Below are 23,457 nucleotides of genomic sequence, written 5' to 3' on the forward strand. Positions count from 1 at the left end.
TGAAAAGCTTCAGTTTATGATCTAGTGTTAAGAACTATTTTATTTATTTATATTTTTATCACCCTAACCCTAACTTTTTAAAACAGCAACACATAAAAACACACACAAATACCAGCTAATGATCATTGTCTGTAAACAATTCAACTTCATGGAAATGGGGCACACAATAACATCTAAACTTCCAGCTTTGCCACTTTTTTGAGGGGTTTTCTAAAAAAATATATCTTAAAGATTCAGAATTAAGTTTGGTTTTATCTCATTTCTAAAATGTTTCTTCTTAATTGCATAGTTTTTAGCAACCATTCCTCTAAAATATTTAGTAACAAAGATATATTAGAACTAGAGACAGGACCAGAAGCCAGAAGTTGAAGCCACAAAGGAAGAGCGGTCTCCAAAGGTTGGCTGCAGTCCGGCCGTTTTGTGAAAACAAATGGGATATTTTATTAACTAAAAGTAAAAAATACACTTGAGTTTTTTTTTCAGGTGTTGATTTTTTGTTCTTACCTTTCTGTTGTATGTTTAAATGTGTATTTTTTTTAAATACATTTAGTTTCATATAGTTATTGGAGGCTTTTTAAAAAGTGCCAGGTGTCACGTTGTGATCCACAACATGGCAGCCTATGAGTGAGCTGAGAGTGTGTGACGGTGTGCAGGCAGGACTTTTGTACTGAGGGTACAGCCTCACATCCTTAGTGAGCAGACTCTGGCTCCAAAAATACAACATAGAAAAAAAACAACTTTTGACAGCAGATGTTAAAGGAGTTGGTTCATCCATCTTTATTTATGTTGATAAGTTTCATCAAAAACAGACTCCATTTTGAAAAGTGCTTCTTTAAAAAAACAAAACAATTTTTTTCCCCACTAAAAGCTCTGTTTACATGTGGACAGGAAGTGCAAAACCCGCAGAAAATGTCACTTTTAAAAAGTACTCAGAGGCTTTAATCTTTCGTTGTAAAATGTAAGCATGTTTTTCCCTAATTTTGGCTACATTTTGCAGACAAGTTGGGTTGTTGGTATTCTGACTTCACAAACTAAAGCAACTTTCCACAAATAAATCAAGTTCTTCAGCAAATGTTGCATAAAAAAGCAATTTAATACCTCAGATCATACTGCAACAAGTGACACACACACTGAGCCCCACCCAAACAAAAAACAACAGAAGCAAGCTGTTCAGATTTAGCAAATAACTTCAACCGTGCAGATTTTAAAAAATTAACAGGCAGAATTTCATCTTGCAGTCCTTCAGTTTTCATTAGAACCAGCAGTCTAATCTTTCACTGCGATCTTCAGAAACTCTGCTTCTCATCAAATCAGTCCAGAGCTTCAGCCACCATTTTTCTGCCCTGAATATCTGGGATATAAACACCATAAAATAAAGCCACATTACTACAATGAAGCCTCTGTGTTTCCTAATTCACTCGTCTTCTTTGTTTAATTCATTAAACTTCTTAAAGAAACCCTAGGCAGTGCTGTTATTTACCTGTTCTGATCATATCTCTGATCTGATTTGTTTGCAAATCGGTGTGCAAGAGACTCTGCGCGCACAACACGCCAGATTTTTCAAATGCAAAACCATGAGAAAGAACAAAATCGGCAAATTCATCTGCACAGTTTCATGCTCATTCACTGCAGTGAAAATGAAATCGTTTCAGTGAGAAATTATTTCACACAAATTTATTTGACTTGGAGGAATTCCACTCGCTAATCCTGTTGAGAGCAGTCAACCTTGTATGGCCTGTTGTGTGAATGACCAACTATACACACACACAGGCAGCTTTCTCAACAGAGCCATATTTCACGAATGAATCACACCCAGTGAATGCAAAAAAATGATAAGGTTTTGTTGGCAATGTTTTATGAAGTTCATTTGACATAATGATGCGACTATAACACCAACAAACTCACATAAACAAATCCAAAAAGGAAATTAATGAACATTCATAATGTGGTTTTCTTGTAGTGTAATGATCTTCATTGCCTTCAATTTACTTGTGATTCCTTGTCAACGATGTGCCTTACTCATAGCCTTTATAAGTTAGTGCAACCACAAGATGAAACATAAACTTTTCATTCTGAGGGTAAAAAGGCTGCTCTTTATGTTGTTTCAACTCATAGCCATCACATGATCTCCTTCCTTCTGGAATGCATCAGGAGTTTGGGTCAGAAGACTTTAAAGGACCAAAGGTCTCATACACTGGGAGCATTTATTGGGGCTGCGGTGGTCCTCCTACGACAGCAGCTTGGAAGAGGCGCCCGCACAAACCACATTTATGTCCGAAGGGCAGTTACACCCAATAAAGTCATGGCACGACAGAAAAAATTCACATCATTTTACGTGATGGCCTCCAAGTGCATCGGTGAAAGGAAAGCTCTTTGCACGCTAATGCTAAAAACAAGCAAGGTGAATTGATCATTTTCAGCTCAAAAACACTGGTATTAGTGTTGACTTCAGAAATACGTTTATTTTATGTTATTTCTTTCAGTGGTTTCCTGCTACTTTGATCATCTACAACTCCACAGCTGATTTAGCTGATAGCTTCAGCTACTTATTTAAAAAATTTAGCACACTGACGTGAAATGATTTCAACAAAATAATCCAATTCTATTATCTCAAATTAGGATGGGATTTTTGGATTTAGCTATTTTCTCTTTTTGAATCAAAACTGATTTATTTCCTTCTAAAGAGATGAAAATTGTCACTCCAAGCTACATTACTGAAAAAAAAGAGAAACAAATATTAAAAAAATCTCTACTAAAAGATTACACCGCATTTTATTCATAAAACAACAAAACAAAAGCTGAAACACAAATCTAATGAAAAAGAAGAATTCTTTGAATTGTGTGGTGTAGAAGTGTGACCTTAAAGAGGATTAAAGAGGCTAGTGTTTGAGGCTCTTCACTTTAAATGATTAAATATTTTAAAGCTGAGTTTTGTGGAATAGCTACGAACAATTAATATCTTACCTGTTGAAGATAGCTCTTTGAATGATCTCAGTTTCTAATAATAAAGTTTAGATCTGATAGAATAATGACAAGTTTATGATAGGCCTAGCAAAAGTGGACTGTTGCCATCTTAAAACACACTCTCAAAACGTTTATAGTGATAAATGGAAATGCTCTTTTCTAAACCTTTACATTACTATTAGTTTCAAATTACACAAGTATTTACACAGAATTCTGTGATTATTTGAAACCAGCTGTAGCACTTCCTGCAGAAATATCCTAAACGTTCTGCTGAAATGATCATGAAACAACCATGTAATGTAAAACTAACTGCAGTCTAAACGTTTATAAAATAGTTTATAAGTATTTGAGACTACAGTTGTTTTAAGACACCAGAAATCTGTTCGGTTTTGGCCCCACTTGGAGTAAATGTCTTCTCATCAGTCTGAAGAAAATTCAACTTTATTTCTCCAAACTGAGGTTGTTCAAAGAGCTATCTTCAACAGCTAAGATGTTAACATTTACACACAAGATTGGGATTACTCTTGAATTCCTGTCCATCCATCTACAAATTCAGAGGGGTAACAGTTTCACTTAAGACAACAGGATTAATGATCATTTGAATTTTGTGTATAAACAGGATCAGTTCTTTGAAATATGTGCGGAACCAATCAGAAAATGCAGTGGAAATAATATTTGGGTGTATAATAGTATTTATAAAGACTGATTCTGATTCTGATGGAGGAAAGCTGTCTATCTGATCTGATATCATATCATCAACACAAGGCCCATACCACTATCTGTTTGTTTCTTGCTCCTGCTTCTTTTTATCAAATACATTCTACCTTTTCTGTGTTTCTGCACATTGATTTTTAGAGAAAGTCAAAATGAGACTGAAATCAATATACAAAAATGTGACTTTCTACAAGATAATCAACAATCGAAGAACCTGAGATGAAAAGGTGAAAAAAGTTAAGAATTGATCAGTGCTAACAAGCTTCAAAAACGTCCGCAGCACTTCTCTCTGGATTGAAAGGGATTAGCCCCCATTTAGATTCAGCAGATCCACTGTGGAAACACTGTACTGAAGGCTGAGTTCTGTTATTTTTTTATTTATCACAGATGACGGCAGATGACTCAACCAAAAAGAACAAATCAAAAGCATTTGTTTTCTCCTTTCGGTACAGAGTGGTTTGGACAATATAATAGCCCCTTCAGACAGTTTCTTGGTATTCATCCAGAGCTTGCCCCCAAATCGCAGCCCTGTTGTCAGGTGATCATCACAAGACCAACGGCTTAATCCTCTGCAGCCCTACAAAAGCAAGAACAGACATTAGAGGCTTTCTTAATGTGCATGTAACCAGCTGGAACACAACATGATTTGGCTTTAAGTGTTGTTTCCACAGATGTTAACTTTATCAGTGAATTTAATTTGAAGATACACAGCGGGGGACCGTGGCTGAGTGAGATTCCACACTCTTCGTGGGGGGAACTAATCGACTGCATTACGGCTAAAAGTTGATCTCCAAACTGATTTGTCACAAGTGACTAAAGGAAACAAACAGGTGGAATATGATGATTGCACTGGGGCTCTGTTTTTTGTCTTTGCTGTTTTGTGCTGACCCCGCAGAGGGTCAGTTTCCTCGTGTTTGCTGCACAGTGGAGGGGATCCTGTCCAAGCAGTGCTGCCCTGCTCTGGGCTCAAATCCTGCCAACGTATGCGGCTCTTTGTCAGGCAGAGGGAACTGTACCGCCGTACGGGTCGACTCCAAACCTTGGGGAGGACCGTACAGACTGAGGAATGTCGATGACAGAGAGAGGTGGCCAACCAAATTCTTCAATCAGACCTGCAGATGTACCGGTGAGTGTCTTACAGTTTTATATCAGAAAACAGATGGCCCAGAGGTAGATTCAGCAACGATAACATGCTGCTTTCTCTGTGTTATAGGGAACTTTGCAGGTTATGACTGTGGCCAGTGTAAATTTGGCTGGACCGGACCTAACTGCGACCAGAGGAAAGCACCAGTGGTGCGGAAGAACATCCTTTCCTTGACCCCTGAAGAGCTCCAGGAGTTCCTGAACACTCTGGATCTGGCTAAGACCACCGTTCACCCAGATTATATGATCGCCACGCAGCACTGGCTCAGACTGCTGGGACCAAACGGAACCGAGCCCCAATTTGCCAACGTCTCCATCTACGACTTCTTCGTCTGGCAGCATTACTACTCAGTTAGAGACACCCTTCTTGGTAAATCTGCATTAATCTTTCCACAAAATCCCTTGAAATGTGTTGTTTTTTCTTTATAAGAAGAATAAGACCCTTTTAAATATTACATGAATGGGTCTCAGTTTGTAAGAATGTTTACACTTCAGATTAAGCACTTTAAATTTTGTGAAAACTTATTGAGAAATCAAAAATATCAACCTGCTCTTGCTGTGTTTACATATGTTTTGCTCCAAACAAATCTTAAACAGAAGAAAACAGCAACAGTACAGATTATTTGAAGTCTGAATTTAAAACCCATTAAAACAACACAATTACACAAGAGAAATGATAACACGCATTTAAACCTTTTGGCCATTTATAGAAAATCTTTTCATTTAAATGTTGGACTGCAGCTTAAATTATAGTAGTCTTTTATTAAAAAATCAAAAGTCATTTGTTTTTTTTAAACATTTATGTTTTTTCCTTGTAGTTTCTGTTGGGGTCATCATTACTTGTGAACCCACATAAAATAACTAATTAAAGTTAATCTCCCTTGCAGGTCCAGGTCGCCCATTCAAAGCCATAGATTTCTCTCACAAGGGTCCTGCGTTTATTACCTGGCACAGGTACCACCTTCTGAGCTTAGAAAGAGAGCTTCAGGTATGATGACATGTTTTTTATTTTATTGTATCTTATTTTAGCTGGTGGTGGAAAACCAATGTTGTCATGGAGGGAATTGGTGGGATTCCACTGAAATGGAGTTTTCAGTCAGAACCAGCAGCTATTTATTTATTTTCTACATATATTCAGCAGTGAGAGTTGCCTGCTGTGCATACAAATACACTCTGTTGATAACCTGGAACTTGATATTTCTAAGTTTTTACAAATGCATGTAGAAATTCTCTGAAAGAGCTCACATTATGCTCACTTGTAGCTTTATTAATTTATCTGTAGCCACATTAGAAAAAATTTACATGTTTTGATATTCAAAGCACATTTTTCTTCCTACTGAAGAAACTTTAACTGTGGGCTTTGGGTTTGTAAATCTACAGATCTTTCACCACACAGAGAAAAATATATGACCAGATTAGGAAAAGGAAAGCCCTCCAAAAGGTGGAAATATGACAATTAGAAATGAAGATGGTTTTACTGTACAGTCTACACATAACATGTATTAATCAAACTTGAAGCTGGGAAAAGTGTATATTTTAGACATTGCTAGGCAAAACATCTGTAAATCCTCTTCAGTATGTTGCTTTTTTTAAAGGTAATGTCAGGATCGGTGGAGAAGGAAGTGAACCCAGAGTGCCGACTCATTAAAGAAAATTTTTTTTTTATTCTTAAATAAACAAACAAAAACAAAAGGCTGACGTGTCAGCAAACGTACTAAACAAAACAAACAAAACGGTGAGGTGAAGCAAGGCAAGGGAAGTGGAGAAAGTGATCAGGTTTTAAAGCTGAGGATGATTATGGGAAGTGGGCACAGGTGAGTGATTACAATAGCGGACAGGTGGAGATGGGTGTGGCCATTAACAAGAGCTGACAGAGGATAAGCGGAGAATGAGGACAAACAGGAAAACAAAACAACAAAGACAGTTAACCAAAACCAAAAGAAACCGGAACCAAAGCACTAAATACAAAAAGAAACACTACCAAAACAAAACTTGACAGGAAATGAAATAAGAAACTTGAGTTTTGCCTCTCAGTTTTAAAGTTTTCTAAAATGCAGTCTGTGTTGGGTGTCATGTCTTCGCTGACCATATCCAGTGAGACGGTGTAAAAAGAAAACTGACACAATTTAGCATTGGTAAATTTTGTCAAACACACGACCAGATTATAAGGCAACTAATATTATACTTACTGCACATGAAGCTGACTTTCTGATGGGGGAAAAGAGATCTGAAAAGATTACTGACCCCATAAACATTTTCAGTGTGATGTAATTAGCATTAACAAGATGCATTTAATGTCTTATTTTCCTCCAGAGACTGACGAACAATGAGAACTTTGCGGTCCCTTACTGGAACTTTGCCACGGGACAAAGCGAGTGTGACGTTTGCACAGACTCCCTGCTGGGGGGCAGAAACCCAGACAACCCCTCCTTCATCAGCAACCAGTCCAGATTCTCCAGATGGGGGGTGATCTGTAACAGGTTAGCATTAAATACAGACATACAGGGCTGAAACAGTTTTAAAAAAGATTTGGTTAAGCTGTCAGATTCTGAGTTCAGTGGGTACTTGTATGGACAGAAGAGTATTTTTGTTTTCTTCCTTCAGTTTGGATGACTATAACCGCTTGGTGACTCTTTGCAATGGGACCACTGAGGGTTTCATTCAGAGGGGGATGATGGAGAGAGCCAATATGTCTCTGCCCACCATGAGTGATGTCAGAAGCTGTTTGGGAATCAGGGATTTTGACAGCCCTCCCTATTTCACCAACTCCTCCTTCAGCTTTAGGTACAACTCTGTGCATCAATAATGAACCTATTTTACTCCTGCTAATACAACAAAATTGCATTTATAGCATACTAACCTACTGTAACCAACACTTGTCAGAAATGCTCTTGAAGGGTATGAAAAGCCAGATGGAGAGCTGGATGAGACAGTCAACAACCTGCACAACCTCGTCCATGCCATGCTCAACGGAACCAGCGCCTTGTCTCATTCTGCAGCCAACGATCCCATCTTCCTGGTCAGAATTCAGTCACGTCTTTCACTCTGAAATCACACAGTAACATTTTTTTCCCTTATCATTGCAACTATGACGTTACCTTCCAGGTGCTCCACACTTTCACTGATGCCATTTTTGACGAGTGGATGCGGAGGTTCGTTCCGTCCAACTCCACCTTCCCGGATGAGATGGCCCCCATCGGTCACAACAGGGACTACAACATGGTTCCCTTCTTCCCTCCAGTCACTAATGAAGAGATTTATGTCCCATCTGAGCAACTGGGATATTCCTACGCCATTTCTCTGGATGGTGAGCCAAAACTGACACTTTAAAAGACTATAAGAACAGCTGGACAAATAAATTATATTATATTATATATTACTTTCTGGTAATGAGTGCATATTAAAACTGCAGATAGGGACTTTCTTTTGTTTGCTATTGTCAGATCAACTAAACTATCACATTCGGTTTTCCTGCAGTGATTTTTCTCCACCTGTGTTTTCCCTCCTGCAGATGCAGATGGGGGAGCAGCTGTGTTTGTTCTGGGCTCCACTTTAGGAGGCGTCTTCGTTGGTCTCCTGGTGCTTCTCCTTATCTTTGTGCTCTACCTGCGTCAGAGGAGAAACAGAGGCTTTGAACCTCTGATCAAAGCAGATTTCACAAACAGAAAGTACACAGAGGAAGCCTAGCTTTCACCTGTTGTTCTGAAATGCACTTCAGTAACACACATACTTACCTCAGCGTGATGGAGCTGGCAAGCTACGATGAGGGCTTAAAAAAAAAGATCCTGTAACTGAATGAAAAATTCTGTCTAATTGCATGATAAAACAATCTGAATCATATACTATTTACCTGAGATTTATGTACAGTATACTTTAACTACCCTATAATTGTTTAGCCTTGATTTCACATAGTTTATTTTCTTTTTTGTTGCTATTTACAAAGCTTGCATGAGCACAGATCTATTGAAAAGGTTTTATTAACAATTTCTTTTCAAGAACAGTAACAAAACACAAACGCAATCAGCTTAATTGCACTGAAAATCTGTAAGGCATATTTCCTCTACTAATTCTTCTCCCCTCGGCTTTCGAAACCCAAAATAACCTGTTTTAGAATTGATGCTATCCAGTAATGCATTAAGGTTTTTTTTTAAACATTTTATTGCAAAAATATTAAAAGTTTGATGATACAAAACATAAAAAGGGCATCCTGTGAGATCAATAGTCATAATAAAGGAATCGCTTTCGGTGAGACGTGTTTTCTCAGTATTTTCTGTTCTTGCAGCCTGGATGTAAATGCGTACAATAAAGAAAAGCTGAACGAAGAATCATCGGGACGTTGAGAATGGCATAATTCAGGCTAATTCTGTGGAGATGAAAGCTTAGCTGGCCTGGTGGTTATGAACCTGTCGGGCTCTCAGAGAACACTGAATGTACATTCAGGCTGGGTTTTGTCCGCGCCCCTCAGCAGTGCCAGGCCTCTCACATTCTCTGTAAGTACGCTCTACTGAGGAGCTTCACTGAAGCATTCAGCCCTGTCCAGTCCCCACAGATTCTCATTTCACAGGTGACTGTGGTCGGCTTCAAGCCTGTCTGTGCTGCAGACATAACCATTCAAGCTTCCCAGATAAATTTAGACTCGTTCTTAGCATTTCCACTAACCAATATATGTGCTGCTTCCTGCTGCCTCTCCTAAATAATTCGCACACCTCCTAAAACTATGTAAATAAATGTGTTTTTTTTAATGTTGGCATTTCAACTTTTAAAAATGTCAGTGTTCATTTGAACAGTTGTTTAACCCCCAAATTATGGCAACAGTCACTGAATGAGCACAAAAGTAGCAAAGACACATTTTCATGTTTTTATATGCAGTTTCTGTTCTTATGAAATAGATTAAAATATGTTTTATAAAAATTGGTACAGTATTCTAAGAATGCAGCACAAAACATTGCAGGCCCCAATTACTTTAAATGAATATATTGAGTTTACAGCAGCACAAAAACTGTATTGTATAGATATGCTTTTATAGTGCAATGTGCATGTTCATTTACCAATAACATTCAGGATAACGTCTTCATTTCCTTTTACTTTTCTTATAATGCAGGCTGAATATGTCAGAGGAATACCTTTGATTTGTTCATTTGAGTGGCTTTGCACCAGTGGTGCTAAATACTGACATATGCTGAGTAACGTTTTAGGTAAATACCTTTTAAATCTTGTTATAAATACTACTTACTGTTAGTATTTAGCCCTCTCTGATCAATTTTACAGTGGGTGCATATGGCCGACGCTGTCACTGAAGTTATTTTGGTACAGTGATATAACCATGAATGCACCTTCTCTGCACAATATATAGAAAACTGCTTCTTAAAGTGACAGTTTAGATATCTTGAAGTAAGGTTCTGTGAAAAGCGATGAAAATAGCTCTCTGAACAACCTCAGTTTGACGAAATAGAGTTGGATTCTGACTGGACTGACGGGCTAGCAGCTACTTCCAGAGGAGCAAAAATCTAAAATCAGCCATCTTAAAACGCTGTTAATCTTTAGGATAGCATTCTTTTAAGGTAACTGTCTTTTTAAAACATTTAAACCACTGTCAGTTTCACTTTACGTGTTTATTTGCATAAATTTTGTGGTTATTTCCAAGTATCAGCAGCAACTAGCTGTAGCACTTCCGGGGCAGGCCGGTGGCACCTCTATAGGAATATCATAATGCTTCTTTACGACACAAAACTGACAGCAGAGTAAGGGTTTATAAAACAGCAGTTGCATGAACTGCTATGAATTGTTTAAAATTGGAGTTGTTTTAAAGGGACAGTCTGGTCCTTCTTGAAACGATGCTCTGTCAAATTGTTATGATAGCCATAGAGCAGAGTATGAAAACTCAGAGAAGTCTTCCTCCAGGCTTTGCTAAATGCTAGCCAAACTGAGGACCCTGTTATATAATTTTTCAGGTTTATAAAACAACTCTTTCTCAAAAATGTCCTACCTGTGTACCAGAAGGCTACGTTAGGTAACATTAAACCTCTACACATGTGCATGACACCATTTGATTAGTTTGTTACTATTTTCTCAACCCAACCTGTTCTGTAACTGATGTCATCGCTCATAAGGTCCTATTGACAACTATTTATCAGAACATCACTTCAGAAATCACCAGACTATCCCTTTAAGATGGCAGCCATCCACTTTGTGCTTGGCACCATTTGGACGAGCTGTTAGCTGGTCAGTCTGGTCAAAATTAAACTCTGTTTCTCCAAACTGAGGTCATTCAAAGAGCCATCTACAACCAGAAAGATATTCATTGTTTATAACTTTTCCACAGAACCCCCTTCCAAAAGACTTGAACTGTCCCTTTAAATAATTCTGTCCAGACCTGCCTACTGCAGAAGCTAAGCTACAAAAACTGGCATGATATGAGATATTGTTGCAGATATTGGATTTGTTGCAAGGCAAATGAGGATATAAAATGTTAACTCTTGTAGTGAGATGGAGCCCAAGGCCACTCTTGAACAGATTATGTGAATCGCTAAACGGCTGCGCAGATCCGTAATTAAAAAGAGAGAGAGAGAAAAAAAAAAAAGAAATAGTGCAGTTACAACTATGCAAAACACAATTTAAAATATTGTGACAAATAACTTGAAAAACACAACGCAGTAGATGCATTTCATCTAAAAACAATTGGGGGAAAAAAATGAAGAATTCAATTGAACTTTTAGCCAAAATCCACATTTTCACTAATTCTGTGACATTTACATGATTTACCCTTCTTTTAAAATATAATATTAAACATTTATGAAGCTTCTTGTACATCTTTAAGGTGCATCAATAAACCACATCTTCAACGTGTTTTCAGACAAAACCTTTTTCCATTAAAACAATTGAAACAAAGTGCGTATTATATATTTTTTCCATATGAAGACTGCCACATGTGCAAGAAATGTGTCGATTTTTTTTAAATCTCTGAAGCAGAGTTTGTTGGATCAGCATCAGTGTAAGACGTTGAAATGATGCCATAAAATATCAAGTCAGGGGGATGGCACTGCATGATCTTTGGGAAAGTGGGGAAATCATGATGGATGACTACTCTGTTTCTCAGAGCAGACTCCTGGAGCGTCAGAGCTGACAGCCTGAATGCTGTCGGCTCGACCGCAGCTCCCATCTGCTTGAATACAAAAATAATAGGAGAGGAAACTGCTGTTCGTGTTTAGCCCGTTGCTCCAGTATTATCTCCATTGCCGGTGCAGAGTTAGGGCTAGGAGGGCCAGCGTGGTCGGCAGGGCAACGGAGGGCGCGGGAAGCGGGGCGGAGTCATCCACGGGCCCGCTCCGGTCGGCTTTCACCACTGGGGCCTCGGGGGTACCGGCGTACGCTTCTGTGGTGCAGGCCTCTGTGCAGCCGCTTCCGCTGCCTGAGCCGCTACCTTCATCGCCTGAGAAATCAAACCAGAATGACCCGAGTCAATAAAACTAAAGCAACAGATATAAACTATAACACGAACCGTGAATTAAAACTGATTAAAAATAATGTTTCAAAATGATCACTTGCTAAAAATAAGTAAGTCCTGTCACACCTTACAACTGCTGAGGTTCAGTTTTTGTAATTCCAAATTATCTTTTAAATCCACCTTAAATATTCTAATCTTAATAGGGAGCATGTGCCAGCTTAACACGGGAATTAACTAGGCTTTGGGTAGTTTTCTTCAAGAGCCACCATTCCAAAAGCAAACGTAAAACAAGTCAGAACTTACTACATTTATAATCAAAAATAAAATGATTGTGCTGTGAAAATTGGTAGTTTTGCCCCAAATTCGCCCTTTTATGATTCCTAGTTAAAAAATGAAGCACTGGTTGATTTAAGCTTCTCAAGAAAATTGTTTTTTATTAACTTCCGAAAAGCTGGTATGTAGTTGTAAAACCAAATCAAGCCCATTTCCATTTACTGGCTTGGATTAAAGAAATGAGACCACATTGTATCACCAGAAGGTGGCAGAATATTCAACATTACACATACAGTATCTATAATAAGAAGGGCAGAGGGGGTGAAATCAGAACAAAACTTAAAAATAATAAAAAAAGAGTTTTATAAAAATGACCTATTGCACCTTTTATTTATGTCGCTGTGTTTCTCCTCTAAAAGCAAAAAAAAACAATAATCTAAAACAAGCACTGAAAGCTATTTTTTTTTCAAATTTTCAATTTTCTGAAGATTTTTTAAGGTGTTATTTCCAAACAAAAAGTAATAATTTTAAGCTAATTCTTCTTACACTCAAGAAGATAACATATTGGCTAATGGAGATCAAATATTAGTTCCAGTGTGTGTTTGAATATTAATACTTTAAATGGCAACATCTGTAAATATACTCTATATTAAATGAATCTATTTTCTTTTTCTGACAAAGGAGTTGCTTTACACAGGGTTTATATTAATCTGAATGTTGCACAATCCTAGTGATGGTTCATTTCCTGCCACAAGGAAAAAAATAAAAATAAAAAATAGCACAGTGACACATTTGTGAGCATGGTAACAATGACCACGGGCTTACTCGAGTCTTGAAAGTAGATATCGTTGCCATTGTAGGCATTTTTCAACTTGTTGGTCATCACCCGCAGAGCCATGATCTGCTGACGGATCAGAGTGTCCGGACGTGTGATGTCGACCGCCACCTCAGGGTTATTCACCTGGTTGGTGAGACCGTCTTTCTGGACTTCAGGGAAGTACCTTAAAAACAACCCAGACACGTGCCTTACAGAGATGTCAAAGACTCACATCCAAGACCAGAAAGGACCTCAGGAAACATTACGAGTCTAATTGTTACAGACTGACGATGGTTTTTTTGTAAGGGAGGAAAAATGTTTGACCTCATTTAATGCGCTGAGGAATGTTTGAGGTATTTCTGTGAGGAAAGCGTATCAGCTGCTTGCACTCATGTTCAGTAAATAAGCAACAAGCCGTCATGTGAGGGGCTTCCACAAATCATTTGACACAACAGAGTTTGTTTCCCCATAAGCTACTATGTGACTCTGAGAGCTCGCTGAACTCAGAGATGTCCTTGATTCTGATCACAAAATAAATTTAAAAGATTCAAAATCAGTTTCTGATAAACTCCCAGGGAGTAAATTTATTTAATGTACCTAAAATATAAACACTGACTATCATTTTAATGACTAGCTGACAATAACTGACCACTTTCCTTTTTACACATTACATTACACAAATGAGCTCATATGCAAGTGTGAAAAGCCTGATGTTGCTTGGAGATATTTTCTTTAAAAATAGACCAAGAGCGCCAAAATGATATGAGTTCACCCCAAGAGATATGTATCTACAACAGGTAAGATATTATGTGTTCATAACTACGACTTTAAATGTTTCAAAGAACAATGGGAGCATAGTTACTTGAAAATAATATCTTAAAGGACGAATGAAAGCCTCAACTCTCAGCTTTAAAGTCACATCCTGGTTTTAGTTGAACGAGTCACAATGAAAATATGCCAAACTCTGACACAATGGAGTTTAAGCCAGTGAAAGCAAACAACCTGACTCTTAATACTCGGCTCAGACTGCTTAACGTCAGGCGCGCTGAACAGACTTTGGACCTCCAAGTAAATCTTTTGTTAGCCTGTAAAAAGCCCCGGGGGCAGCGGTGGCCTCACCTGCCCTTGGTGTGTCCATTCCAGCACTCGTCCTCGCTGGCATTTCCAGCCGTCACTCTGTCCTCCACACACATCTCCTCAGGCAGGCTGGACCAAAATTTCTTGGACAGCTTCAGCTTTTCTTTTATGTCAACAACCTAAACAAAGACGGGAGCTTGTTACTCAGGAGTCTGCTCACAGCACGCCTATGCTGGAGAAGGATTTGGGTGAAATGTTGGGATTTCTGCAGCTGCTAATAATTTATTTGACTCTACAAACGGTAATTTTCATTTTGCTCTGATAATGTTTGAGGTTAAAAACAACATACCTCCAGACTGTTTACACCAGTTCCAGATTAGAAGTATTAACTCAAAATAAGAAATTAAATGTTTACAGTCGTAAAAGTTAAAAAATAATAAAATGAGATGTGATTCATTTACATAAAAATATATAGTTTTTGTGTTAAAATAAAATCATGTAAGAACGAGAATAAAGAACTGCATTTAAGTAAAAAATGATCAGCATTCACAAGAGTGAGACCCAAGTTTTATTTTCTTGTTAAACTGAGATGGAAAAAACTGTAAAGTGACAATTATACATTTTAGTTTCTGGGTCTTTTAATAAGAAGTACATAGTTTTATCTGCACAAAACAGAATCAAATGAGCAAATGCAACATATTTACAGCCAGTCTAGCCACTTGTATGGTAATAAATTTATCCAAGATTTTCAGATTTTCAGACTTTTTTGTGTTATATCTGCATATACACTTGAAAATATGGTTTATGTTTGTATGATATGACTGAAACAAAGAAATTAACAGAAAGTCACAAATTTTTCAATAATTAGACATTATTCAGCTCATAATTACACGATTGATCTCAGCGAAAAGTTAAAAATGACTCCGTTACAAAACTGTCCCTTTGTTTAAAGCTCTCAAAGCCGTAAACGGCTATTAACTATAAGACATTCTTGTGAAAACATCTGAGAGAAAAGAGTCACTGAAAAGCTCGTCTTTGAGATGCAGAAAGATGAAAAATAGCAGGTATTTTTAGCAGATTTTTTTCATGTGCAAACTGGGCTGAAACCTGCTATTTAGAATGCATCTCATTTGTGAAATTTCCCCCACCAGCCGTTATTATAACATCACATCAGAATGATAATAAATTTCAACCCAGAGACGTTTTAAACTCTTCGACGACGCCGGTTTAATTTTCCTTCTCCGTCGACTATCGAATGTTTGCATCATAAAAAGTAAGACCACGCAGGCTCGCAGCAATAATTTCAACCTGAATGTCAGACGTAAAATACTCCTTTGCATCCTGGCCATGTGACAAAGTCAGATATCGTTTCCCGACTTAAGCCTGTTGAACTCCAATCTTTCATCAAACACACAGAATTTGACATATTCCACTGAAGCTGAAGGAAAGCGTGATAGCAGCAGGTTGGCCCCATTATCTTTCCCCGTCTGACTTGCTGTTGGCTTACGTGAAATTGTGGTGAACCTGAGCAGAACATGAAAGGTGCTGTACTGACGGTGTGACGCTGCTGTAGGCCCCGACACTGCTTTTGATGTGTTAATCCTGTCACACTGATGCCAAAGCACTTCAGCAGCTCTGATATTGCCCAGAGGGTCAAGGCTGCACTCAATACAAGAGTTTTGACTGGCAATGTTTGACTTAACCTCATGCATTAAGTTTAGCTTCGCAAATAACAGATTCGCAGCTTTTTTTTTCTCTTTCCCTCTCAGGATCTGGTGGGTGAAAAGTGTGAATTTAATTGGGAAGGGCTCGCATTTTTGCAATGCAAATATTTGATTGCTACATCAATTAAGTTCAGCTGCAGAAAATAGATGAACTGTTTACGTCTTACAATTATTTCCGCGCACGGTTGGGGATGACTTTCATGTGCAGGGTTGACACAAAAAAGACATTTTAAATTGCACATTTGTGAAACAAAGTGAATGAACTTTGATCGTTGCTACCCAGCCTGAACAGATACACAATCTCAGCGGCGTATCACAAAAACAATTAGAGACAAAACAGATTTTCAACGGGAGCAACACGAACATACTTGATTAACTCAGATGCTGAGGAAATAAAAGTTTGGGTTAAAAAAAAAAAAGAAGACTGAGAATTTCCACACAACAATAAATTTGCCTCTTGGAATACCTGCCCCTCGTGTCCCTGAAGAATAAATAAATAAATAATCCAACAGCAACAACCACTCCTGGTGATGCAATATGCAGCAATGAACACTAGATGGCACTATGTTGCTGAGAACCAGAATGATAAAAGCAACCGGAAAGAAAACAAGAAATAAAAGTATTAAAATGCAATTTGTCTTCAATATCAGACTTTAACTTCAAATAGGCTATTATAAATAAGCTACATCAAGCAGATAAAAGTTGGGATGAAAGCATCCGGATCGAAAGCAGTCGGATAGAAAGAGGGGGCAGAGAGGTGAATCTTATTGTAATCAGCGAGCTATTACAGTCCCGACAGCTCTGACATCCTCATTAAAATCACAATGAAGATCACAGAAACAACACCTCCCTCCTCCTCTCACACCAGGATATTACGATCTGTTTGTTTACACGGATATCCTAACACGTGACTGTTATCGGCATGTGTGGTACCTGCTCCAGTTCCCAAAGACACTGAAGATAGCTGCGGTTTATATTAAGGACTGATGAGGCGGCTGGTTCGAGCATTTACTCAAGAATCAAATCAGCACACTGCCTCGATGCAGGGTCTCAGGTAAACGAAGTGCTGTACAAAGACAGGCACGTTTTCTAAAGACGCCGATTGATCAGATGGTTTCTTTTGGTGTCGTTTCATTCACAGACAAAGAGCATGTTTCAGATATGACACGTTCACACATAACTGGGCTTCTTGATGCTCATTTATTTGAAATTTTTCCTGCATGAATACATGGAAAAGAAAAAAGGGCACCCTGTTTCAAACCTTATTCCAATCACTAGTAGAGTCACTTTTTAGCAAAAAGAATATTTTTCTCTTGAATGAATTTAAGGAATGGATTTTTTTCCCCCACTTCCCCATTCAATCTATTACAGTTTATGCATAGTTCTCTGAAGTTTTTTTCTGTCAAGTTTGAAGTCTGAACTTTGACTGAGGATTTGCATCCTTAACTTGTTACTTTTTGAGCCATTCTGTTGTAGAATGACAGCTATGCTTGGGATCACTGTCCTGCTGCATCACCTGACAGTCTAACACTTAACTATAGGACACTTTGATACTCAAAGGAGTTCACTGTCAATTCAATGACAGGTCCTCAGGTCCTGTGGCTGCAGAATGAACCCAAATCATTACCCTTTCACCACCGTGCCTCACAGAGGTGTTTGTGCTGTGTTAGGTTTCCGTAAAATGTGGCATTGAGTATCTGTGACTCCAAAAGACGTGCTGTGGCTGAAGAACTCTTGTGATTCTCAGATGCAACTCTTCAAACCAACGCCGTGCTGCCATGTTCCTTTTTGGAGACAATAACCTTCTTTCTGGCAATGCTTCTGAACAAACCAAACTTGTAAAGTCCGTGTCTAGTTGTACTGTCATAAACAGAAGGCCTCAGTCAGTATGGTAAATGTTAACTCGGGCCCACAGAGTTTGTGACGTACTTCTTCTATTTCATTGTTTTTATTATCCTTCTGAGAGTTTTACAGCCTGATCTCAGGGCGAACTTGCTAAAAATGTCCACTCTTGTGATGTTCAGAAACCGTTCTGTTTTCCCTTGTGAATAAACTATCTTAGATTAGAAGGATAAAGTTGATAACCCTCCCTAGAGTGATAAGCAGCAGGAACTGTTTGCCTAAGATCAACACTAATGCCTTTACTTCGCAAATAAAACCAGCCGTTTTCAAACCTGCTTAGGTTTGATAATGTCTTCTTTCATGGAGGCGCTCACATCTGCTGATGATCAGGTAATAAGTGCATTTGATTCACAGCACTGAGCTGCTACTTTCCTTAAACTGTTATGGAAACAGTAAGGGTGTATTTTTTTTTTTCACAGCCCCACTTTCTGCAGTTTGCATTTGCTTAGTAAGTAAGGAAATGCAGCTTCCCTGACATTTGTCAGGGGAGCTGCAAATTTACTCAGTTTTCACTTTACTGACAGAAACATAACAATGTTTTTGCCTGGAAGCTGTCAGTGATGTCCAGCCTTTCAAGTTATAACGTTTAAAATGGTGAAAAAGAGTCTGTGCATTTGTAATTAAATGCATAGCTGCATGTTAAACTGACTCAAGGCTCCATAGCAGGGTGGCAGCTGCAAAAAGTAAACAAGATAGGGTTAAAATTTCACTTGACAGGTGATTTTTTGGTTAAAATCAAAAACGTTTTACATGATAGTATTGTAAATTAAATCAATTTTTCTGATATTACTCCTTGCATTTCTTGCTAGCAATAAATCTTTCAAAAAAAAGTTGCTAATGTGTTTCTCTTAGTTGCTCAGCTGCCTTCAACTATAAGAGTGGAGCATTTTGAATCTAACTTTATCTGTGAAACACCTTAAAGATAGAGAGTTACAGTTTTATAAGGTTTTTGAATTTCTTGCAATATCTGACACTGTAGTCATAAGAGTTTATTTCTGAATGCGTAATAAAGTGACAGATTTGTCTATATTTGGTGACAGAAGATCACAATCTGCTTCCTTTTGTTCTAAAATAGTTTTCTAATCACTGCCATAAGGATACATGAAATAATAACAAGTACATTGGTAATAATTAAAGAAGAAAAAAGCTTTTTGGCACAAAAGAATGAAACAAATAAATAAATAAATAAATTTTGGCCACATGAACAGTACACAGGTGCAATGAGTCCAGTTTTGATTAAGACCTTTGTATGGGATTTGATTAAAATAGCAAATTTATGTAAGTTTTATAAAAATGTTTTTTTTTAAAGCATGCATCAACTGATTTCTTTCATTCCCCGGTACAGCTCGAGGGTGAAAATCTGCCGAAAGCTGTACTATAGCCCATTTTGCTCTTCCTCCTTCAGCCTTATTTTTCTTCGTATACCTCGTTTTCTTGCCTCCTGTCATGAACCATAAATAATTTCATTGTGTTTTTCTCATTCCGTCCACCTCCTTGCTCCGTCTCTCCTCTCAGTTTGCTCCTCCCGTTAGGTTAGTCCTAAGCAAAAGTGAAGGTTTCAGGGCTAGCTGACCCGTGAACCAAAGGCAGAACCCCAATTCAGAGGCGATTTGTGTATAAAACCTGGGATTTCTCTCCACCGTCAAGCCGGTTTTCTCTGTGCTCTTCTCACAAAATTCTTCACGCCGTATTTATGCATCTTTTATAAGGTTTGAGTGCCGCTGCTCTTTTAACATCTACAGTAAACAAAAAATTAGGAGTATTAATTAAACATGAACGCATTTTTTGTTATTTTCCAGCCAGTTTATTTTAGTGGCACCAAACCACATGTGATACATTCAGCAGCAAACAGTGCTGAAAAGTATGCTGTATTATAATAGGACTCACACAGATTAGCTGATCCAAACACAGCCTCAGCTATAAACCTGCTTTTATTGAAGCCTACATATATTTATGTAATGCAATGTTCACTACCCTAAATGGACAAACACAAGGAGGTATTTACAGAGAACAATTATTTCTAAAAACAATCATATGAGTCACTGAAATAATGATAATAGCAGGCTTTAAGGCTTCACATTTAGACACTCCCAGTATTTTTTTATGACATTCGTCTTCCATCTTATTTGGTAGTTCATCTGTGCCTGGTGGCTGTGTACCATCTTTCAGTTCAGATCAGAAATGCAAGTAAACGGTACTTTGACCACGCTCTTTTAGACGCCTGTGCTTATTTTCAGATCAAAAGCCGACATGTCACTTGCTTTGAAGCTGATGTCACACTCCTGGCAATCGCACAATGCTCTTATTGGGGAGTTGGATGATGCTATTGATGTGCTTTGTAACTTTGAATGAACAAAAGGAAACATTTGGTCAGAATATCTAACTTTTAACTTTAAAACACACACACACACACACACAGCGAAGCCTAAGCTGAACAACAGTAACCTGTGATTTGATATTTATTTTTATTTTGTGCAGATGGCAAAATGCCCCTTTCTTCATCTCACCAATGTTAGGAAGAGTCCTGTCTTGTTAAATTTCCCATCCTTAGCTATGCACAAATCCGAGGAAGGTCAGCCTCTCCCTCCGCTGCGAGTCGGAGCAAATTTAATGCGAGCTCAATCTAATCACAGACTCGACAGCAGGTCCTACCACTCAAACCACGAGGGCCAGACAACTCCTCGATCAACTTGTTTTCCCTGGCAGCTTCTCCTCCTGTCTGCGTTAAAATAGTTTTTCACTTGATACGAATGCAGCATTCTTTCTGCATCTCAGTTACTGAGGTCAGGGAATCGGTCCTGCTCATACCGAGACCTCAGCCACACCACATGTCTGTCCAAGACCAGTGACCAATCTGAGGGCAAACGGAATAGTTTCTCCGAAGGAGGAAGGCTGCAGTAAGAATAACTCTGCCTCTTCATCACATTCTTGTTTGGGTTACATTGTTGAATGAGACAAAACTAAAGACTAATGCCTTCGTTTGGAGCTCTGTGGCAATAAAGGCACTGCCTTAAAAAGGTTCAGGTAAACTGGATTTTTCTGATAAGTTTCAGTGAATCTGTTTCTTCTTCAGCTTCTTGTACAGTTCCCCAAAGTTCTATTCCATTTATATAATCCCTTTAGGCCGCTGGTGTCCAATCCTGGTCCTGGAGGGCCACTATCCTGCATGGTTTAGATCTTTCTTTGTTTTAGCACACCTGCTTTGAATGACTGAGTGATTAACAGGCTTCTGCAGAACTTGAAGACCTGCTGAAGAGAAGGGAAACAACTAAAACATGCAGGATAGGGGTCCTTGAGGACCAGGATTGGAGACCACTGCTTTAGGCTCAACCTTAAAGAAACTATAACACCCCTTTTCGTAGTTACTCAGATGATCCTGAGTTAAACTACATTTTGATCGTCATTCAGATATTAAAGCTACAGTAGGAGGGCTTTAAACTTTCCCACTTTTAATGTGACTAAAACCAAGCTCATTATCTTGAACCCAGTGTTTCCCGCAGTGCCTCTTGTATAGATCTGGGTAGCCTTAAGCCTGTCATAAAATCATACATTAGATTTGATGATACCTGATTTCAATTTTAACTTTCAGAAATAGATTGCTTCAGTATAAAATAATTTTTTATTTTTGTTTAAGTTGAGGCTTTTTTCAGAAGTGAAAACCTTTTGTTTTGTCATTCACTGATTTTGAAACCATGATCCATGCTTTGACTGCATCTTAACTACTGGAAATCTGTCTATGTTGGTCCAGAATGCTGCAGCTCATTTCTTAACACAAAAACATGAACTTTTCCCCTCCTGTGCTTACTTCTCTTCACCTACTCCCTGTTCATTTTAGCAGCGGTTTATTGTTGACCTATAAGATACTTCATATATATCTGTCTGACCTCGTGCAACCTTATGTGCCCATTAGTTGTCCCGAGATCTATGCTCGTACACTGAGGTAATCAAGCTTTTTGCAGTTGTAGACCTTGAATTATGGAGCCAATCACCTATATGTACTGTATATTAGGCAGGCTCCAACTCTTGTTGTTTTTAAATCTCAACTTAAAGCACATTTGTATTTGCTGGCTTTTAATTCAATATGATTTTTTAATTTTTGAGAAAAGTTTACTGTTTTGTTGCTTTGATAACTTGTTTTAATTGTTCACCTAATTGAAGATTTACTGATTTTTTTCATTTTTTTTATGTACAGCACTTTGGTCAGTGGTGGTTGTTTTTTTAGATGGGCTTTAAAAAGAAACTTCTTTTGAGTTGATGCTGAGCACCAAGGCTGCCACAGTGTCAAATATTAGAGGATACAGGCCCTGCGGTTGTACGTCCCTGGATTTAGCTATCAAACTCTTCCCCAATGGTTCATGTCAACCCATTAAAGGCAGAGTCTCTCAACCAAGACCTGCCATCTGGCTCTGAAGCAGTTTTAGCATATTAAAGAAACAGGCTACCATAAAGCATCGCATGTGAACGGCCTCTGTGATAATGTTTTGCAAAGCAGTTGTCCCCACTTTGCCGTGCCCTTTTTGTCCTTGTCTGGAAATATTCACCTCAAAAGTGACGGGCAGTGTTGCTGGGAGCAGGTAACTTTTCAGAGTGCATAAAGATGTGGTCTGTTCTCATCCAATCAATATCCATCAACAAGAGAGCAAAAGCAAATACATTTCCCCTTTGTGACTTCACAACAAACAAGACTAGAAAGACATCACCTTGCAGTTTATCGTGCGTGATGGTTGCAGTGATGTGACAGTGCGGCGTTGGATTCCACCCTCTGCCTTTGTGTTTGTTTATGAGTAATTCAATTTATTCTGCAGGCCACTGTGCTTTATTCAATTTTGTTTTCCTTGATTATCCGTGATTATGTCCTTCTATAAATCTGCCACGGCGCTTTTCAACACCATGACTTGATATGGACATCTGAACAAAAGAATCAGTGGGCCTTTCTTATATCTCCTGGTGGCAAAACTGTCAGTCAGTTATTATGTGGCTCTATGGCAGCAAATACATAATAAAAAGAAAGTTCTATTGTTGTTTAAAACCGGCTATTATCTTGCATCTCCTCTGATTTCCAGCCTGGGCTTCACACAAAAGAAAAACGCTGTTCAATCCAGCTTTAGTGGTATTTCTGACAAACATCGTGGAAACGACACTGTTGAGCCAGCGTGAAAGAGACTGAATGTCTATCAGTGTTGTACATAATTGTTTTAGAACTCCTGCTATATAGTGCAATGATGTAATTGCACAAGTAGATTATGCTGAATTTGTTGATGATGCTGTCAAATTGAGTTTAACTTCTGTACTTCAGAGAGAAAGAGAGTTAAACTAAATTTAAGCTCTTAATTTTGTCACAGCCTCGAGGGATAACTTCCCTTTCAGTTGTCTTCATAACTGTTACAGCGATACAATTC

At 38.4% G+C, this 23,457-nt stretch overlaps 2 protein-coding genes across 2 annotated transcripts in view; one reads left to right on the forward strand and one right to left on the reverse strand.

Moving 5' to 3' along the window:
• Positions 1 to 4,262: 4,262 nt before the first annotated feature.
• dct (dopachrome tautomerase) lies at positions 4,263 to 9,070 on the forward strand. Its single transcript, XM_017422722.3, has 8 exons — positions 4,263 to 4,804; positions 4,892 to 5,191; positions 5,709 to 5,809; positions 7,135 to 7,301; positions 7,426 to 7,605; positions 7,705 to 7,840; positions 7,927 to 8,128; positions 8,333 to 9,070. The coding sequence occupies exons 1-8, from the start codon at positions 4,516 to 4,518 to the stop codon at positions 8,506 to 8,508; spliced, it is 1,551 nt and encodes a 516-aa protein (XP_017278211.1). The 5' UTR covers positions 4,263 to 4,515; the 3' UTR covers positions 8,509 to 9,070.
• A 597-nt stretch (positions 9,071 to 9,667) lies between these two features.
• Positions 9,668 to 23,457, reverse strand: part of gpc6b (glypican 6b) — a 90,868-nt gene continuing 77,078 nt past the window's right edge. Inside the window, exons 7-9 of the mRNA XM_017422721.3 lie at positions 14,475 to 14,611; positions 13,364 to 13,539; positions 9,668 to 12,250 (exon numbers count right to left, since the gene is read on the reverse strand). Coding sequence (XP_017278210.1) covers positions 12,045 to 12,250; positions 13,364 to 13,539; positions 14,475 to 14,611 — 519 coding nt within the window. The 3' untranslated portion in view covers positions 9,668 to 12,044. The remainder of the gene's footprint in view (positions 12,251 to 13,363; positions 13,540 to 14,474; positions 14,612 to 23,457) is intronic.

This window comes from Kryptolebias marmoratus, linkage group LG6, assembly GCF_001649575.2.
Source record: "Kryptolebias marmoratus isolate JLee-2015 linkage group LG6, ASM164957v2, whole genome shotgun sequence".
In the NCBI taxonomy this organism is placed as follows: domain Eukaryota; kingdom Metazoa; phylum Chordata; class Actinopteri; order Cyprinodontiformes; family Rivulidae; genus Kryptolebias; species Kryptolebias marmoratus.

What these genes read in the sequence shown, in the direction of transcription:
- dct (XM_017422722.3), top strand. Translation starts at nt 4,516, where the DNA reads ATGATGATTGCACTGGGGCTCTGTTTTTTGTCTTTGCTGTTTTGTGCT. An exon ending in TCAGACCTGCAGATGTACCG is followed by an intron (nt 4,805 to 4,891) that starts GTGAGTGTCTTA and finishes TCTGTGTTATAG; the next exon opens with GGAACTTTGCAGGTTATGAC. An exon ending in AACTCCTCCTTCAGCTTTAG is followed by an intron (nt 7,606 to 7,704) that starts GTACAACTCTGT and finishes AACACTTGTCAG; the next exon opens with AAATGCTCTTGAAGGGTATG.